Below are 4899 nucleotides of genomic sequence, written 5' to 3' on the forward strand. Positions count from 1 at the left end.
CAACATACTAGCTGACTACTTGGCCACCGATCATTGGCAAAAACTTTACTTCCACATTCCTCGCTACATCATGGACTGGAATTGGCGCAAGAAAAATATAACTTTTGAGCTTGGATTATGGTCAGCTGACATTTTGTGTTTTCAGGTTTATGACCGTGATGCTTTTGCTTGATACCTGTTAGCAGATTAGTCATAGTTAATATATAAGTTTTGAGAAAGGATCATAGATTCCTTATCATATGATTGTCACACTTTTCTGGTTTGCTCTTTGTATTTATTTCCTGTGACCATTTGTTTGCTTTAGTCTCCCATAGTATGTATTAAAGTAACTGATTAGGAGTTTTTTATCTGTATTTTCATTTGAAAACCAGGAGGTTGATAGATTTCAAGACATAGCAGCAGAATTGAAGCCCCGTGGGTACAATGGCATCTGGAAGGTTACCTGGAACATACTTAGTTGCTTTGATGTTATCTATGAAATTTGGTTCATGCCATTGGAGAAATTAAGTGTTAGTTATTGCATACTCACACACAATCATGCAGCATTTTGGTTTGGTTCTTGGTTGTGATTGGATTAATCTCACTAGATTTTCAGGTCAACCAAATATTAGAGTTGTTGTGCTTAAATTGTTGAGCTTGTATGACGTGGTAAGGTAGAAAGAGTTACAGTTTCGATAAGCATTGATCAACTTGTTAATTGGTTTGCTCGTCTGAGAAATCACACCAACATAGCATATATTAGAATTAAGTTGTGATGGTTTCCTAGGTTTTCAGAGGTAATATTATAAAGGAAGAGTTAAGGCTTGTAATCGTCCTTGTATTTATCACAGTCCCAGGCAGGCCAAGCCCTTGTTTATACAGGATAGTAAGTAGGGGGGTGGACATACCCATTGTTGTACACTTTCTTGGCCAAATTCCATTACAGGCAATGAGGTTTTGTACAGTAACTCTAGAGTTTTAAGTTAATATCTTTTTTCAGAGCATGCTCTGAGAATGTGATATGTTTAAACAATGTAGATGATCATTTTTTATTGTTTTTTAGATGCGAACTGGTGATCCTGCCGATGGTTGTGCCATATTTTGGCATGCTTCAAGGTATCAATTCCACTTATTGCAGGCATTTAAAATGGAAGTATCCACTCATGGAAATCTCTTTTAGCATTTGTGCAAGTCTATTTGATTCCACATTTTTTGCATTTCTAGCATGTAATTGGTGGCTTCAGACGCATAAAAGAGCTGGCAAGTTATTCCTTTTGGTCTTAGCATGCTGAAGATAACTTTGTATTCTGTATTTTGTCCTTCAGGTTGAAGCATATGTAATATACTTTGAACTGGAATTAAATAAGTGAATTGTGTTTTAGGTTCAAGTTGCTGCATGAAGAATCAATTGAGTACAATAAGCTTGGACTCCGGGATAACGTTGCCCAGATATGTGTGTTCGAGGTACATCAGTTCTCAGAGTACTTTTGAGTAAACAATAACTGAGACTCTGAGTATATAAATGCTGTTCTTGACTCTCTAAGATGTGTACTTGTTCATTCATTTTCTTTTTTCTTCTTGAATAGACTCTGAGTGGGCAGAATAAAAATAATGCGGCATCAACTATGTCTCCAAGGCAAGACTTTTGTTTCATTTATTATTTGGATCTTCCTATGATTTCTCAAAACTTTGTTTGATGAGCGTATGAATAATGTCTTTTTCATCATTTCATGGAGATATTTACGACTCAGATACTTTGTTAAAAGGTTTTCAACCAAGAGAATTATCAAAGACCCTTCTAACAGATATTGAAAGTATTACCATGACATTCTGTTCTGCTACATAGCTAGGTGTTTGATGACTTAATCCCTTCTACTAATTAAACCTGAATTTTTATCATCCATTAGATTCATGTGCCTTTTGAATTCAGATCATTAAGTCACTTCAGATACTGCAGCTAATAACAAATCGAATATATAGTGGCATCACTGTGTTAGTGAATCACCTAAAAGGTTGTTATTCCCCATGATGCCTTTTGTTGAATTTCTAAAGTTCAAACTGGAAAAATGAAGGAGGAGAAGAAGAAAAATGTGCCTTTACAAGAAGGTGATACTGGAGTATGTCAATGGTAAATGCTTTAATCTTTTCCAGGTTCCCTAAAGAACATTTGAGAGAATTGAACATCACGAGTCTGCAAAAACCTTGAAGAGCAATTAGATGTTGAAAACCAATCTTTATTTAGTGGTTAGGTGTCCTATCTCTTTATGGAACATGCATGTTAATGTTGCACATAATTGTGTTTTTTGTTCATACAGGTACTAGTGTTGCTCAGTGATTCTGTTTGATCTTTGTTATCTCATATGAGTAAGTACATTGCACTCATCTGCATTTCCCTTGAATAACAATGATTGGTTTCTTATTATAGACTAGATAATTCCTATGTGAATCATCACAAATATAGGATTCAGTCTAGTGTTTCAATGAATCTTTGGTCCCCCTGTTGAATGATGTACCCTTCTAAACATGGCAATAATCCATCAATCAATGTCGATTTCTGTCAAATAATGTTCCTAAACAATGTGAGAAGTCGAAAATGTGCACTGAGTGGACTCCAGAACTCCATGAAAAATTCATGGCTGCTGTCACGCAACTTGGAGATGGAAGTATGTTTTCTTACAACATATGCATGAGAATAATATTTTTATGTGTATGAATATATGCATGTATGCATGTTTTTTCTATGTGCGTTTATTTAAGCTTTTTTTTTTTTTTTTTTTTTCCTTCTTGCTCTTAGCTTTCTCTGATATTCTATAATTGTCTGGGAAAATTTTATGTTGTCCAATGTCTAGATTACAGGCCGTTTATCATTCCTTTAGTCACTGCAGTAGCTGAATATATGTGAGGCTGAGTCTGAAATTTTCTTTATTTTTCTTTCTCAAATCTTATTCAGAATACAGTTTTCTGCAGCTAAGGTTCAGCTAGGTGTTGCCTGTATGCTAGTTATATACTCTTTCTTTTACCAATAGTCACTTTGTCGAACTCTCTTCTTGTATAGAAGCTCTCTTATCTTGGATTTCAAATTGATGTTTTCATGATCTCATCTGTAGATTGTCTTGATTTTTAGTGTATAGTACTGAAATATTCATCTTGGAAATGCATGTTAGTATTTACATATTTCTTTGATTACATTTTTCTCTATCAGATCAGGGTGCTCCTGGACAGGGCACATGCTGTTTCCAAGCTTTGGGATGATGCTCCTGTAGTTATCTGTGGAGACTTTAACTGCACTCCCAAGGTTGTTTGTTTGTGTGCATTATAAATACTATCCAAATCTACCTTCTTGCTTTATGTACTCCCTTATTGTTTTGATTCGAACTTAATCCTCCATGGTCCTCTCTCTGACTATGTTTGATGTCAACAACACCTAATCAGAGTCCCATGTACAACTTTATCAGAGAACAAAAGGTATTCGGTGGCTTCATATTTGCTTTATGTTTTCCTCCTTTCTTGCTTTCTCTCTTTCTCAGATCTCCATAAATGGGACAGCTTAAAGAGACTCAGAATTTTCTTTATCTTACTGCAGCTAGATCTGTCAGAGCTGGCCCGAGATCAGGTTTCTGGCCAGGCCTCCGCTGAAATACGTCCATCTAGGCCTTCTTCTCCTGATTTTAGGTATATGCCTGCTTGCTGGTAAATGACTTGTCTGGTGAGGTCTTGAAGTATTATTCACTGTCATTTGTGGTGGAATGCTTACGCCATAATGCAGGTCACAAGCTGCTAATGATTCTATTCAAGCCGCTACAGTTTATTCTCAAAAAAGGCAAGAACCAGATTTGCCTTTAGATGCACAGAAGTTAATCTATCCTCGCTGTTCCCCAGATACCTCTTCTACAGGAAGCTACTCTGAACCTGGACGTTCAGTGGTGGGTGATACCCCTGAATCTTGCATTAAGAGATCTAATGAATCGCATAGCCATGATACAGCCGATAGTTGTTCAAGCAAGAGTATATTGGCTCCATCTGTCCAGCACGATGTCTTGAATGAAAGGCTTAGTAGCGCTGAAGATAACACTGAATCTCCTATACATCCAGCTACGGGTACAAATGAAGTTGCTTTCATGGAGTGTTCTGGTGAAGATATCCACTCCAAGGAGACTGAACTGAGAGAACAAGTCGAATCGAACTTACAAACATTCTATAAGGCCCCAGATAACGAGATTAAACCCCTTTGCTTGCCTGACAACCATTCAAATGATCTAACTGAAACATCCGAGTCCAAAGGGACATATGACTCTAATAAATCTCAACTTGAGGGACCTTCTGAAAAATTGTTTTCCAACTCTCTTGGTGTCACTTCTTCGAAATTTTTGGGGGTTGCTTCGTCTGTTTCAGCTGTAAATAATAACCATGGTAATCTGTCTTACAGTTCTACTTCATATGAATGTGTAAGTGCTGATTTCACGTTGGATGAGAAATTTGGGGACTTGACACTTAATATAACTGATGGGGTTACACACGAACTCAGTGAGGATTCTGAATCATTTTTATCTGAATTACATAGTACTGGCCAAAGTTCCTTTCCAGCTGATTTAGATCCTAGCTCCCCCAGCCAAAAGCTGCATTCTTGTGGTGGTGAGATTCTCGATGAGAACAATAATGTTAATAATGATATTATACTTCCTGTGGAAAATTCGTCATACAATCCATCAGCTTGGACTCCAGCAGAAACACAAATAGCTACAGGTAGTGCAGACTGCAAGATCATGGAACATCCTTTGAAGTTGACAAGTGCATATGCAGAAGTTGAGGTACAAAACTTTACAAACAATGACTTGTAATTTTCTTTAGGGTGCTCAATGTTGGAAAAGTGGTTATTTTTTAGTAATGAAGGGTAAGGCTTTCTACTCTTGCAGAACGCAT

The 4899-nt window shown here is 36.9% G+C and overlaps 1 protein-coding gene across 1 annotated transcript in view; it reads left to right on the forward strand.

The window, feature by feature from the left end:
• Positions 1 to 4899, forward strand: part of LOC105165069 (carbon catabolite repressor protein 4 homolog 6) — a gene marked incomplete in the record, with an annotated part of 8150 nt that overhangs the window by 1469 nt on the left and 1782 nt on the right. Inside the window, 11 exon segments of the mRNA XM_020694223.1 lie at positions 6 to 145; positions 372 to 437; positions 1043 to 1095; positions 1362 to 1443; positions 1566 to 1674; positions 2032 to 2096; positions 2295 to 2318; positions 3104 to 3274; positions 3412 to 3444; positions 3563 to 3651; positions 3746 to 4787. Of these exon segments, the coding sequence (XP_020549882.1) occupies positions 6 to 145; positions 372 to 437; positions 1043 to 1095; positions 1362 to 1443; positions 1566 to 1674; positions 2032 to 2096; positions 2295 to 2318; positions 3104 to 3274; positions 3412 to 3444; positions 3563 to 3651; positions 3746 to 4787 (1874 nt within the window).

This window comes from Sesamum indicum, linkage group LG6 (genome assembly GCF_000512975.1).
Source record: "Sesamum indicum cultivar Zhongzhi No. 13 linkage group LG6, S_indicum_v1.0, whole genome shotgun sequence".
In the NCBI taxonomy this organism is placed as follows: Eukaryota; Viridiplantae; Streptophyta; class Magnoliopsida; order Lamiales; family Pedaliaceae; genus Sesamum; species Sesamum indicum.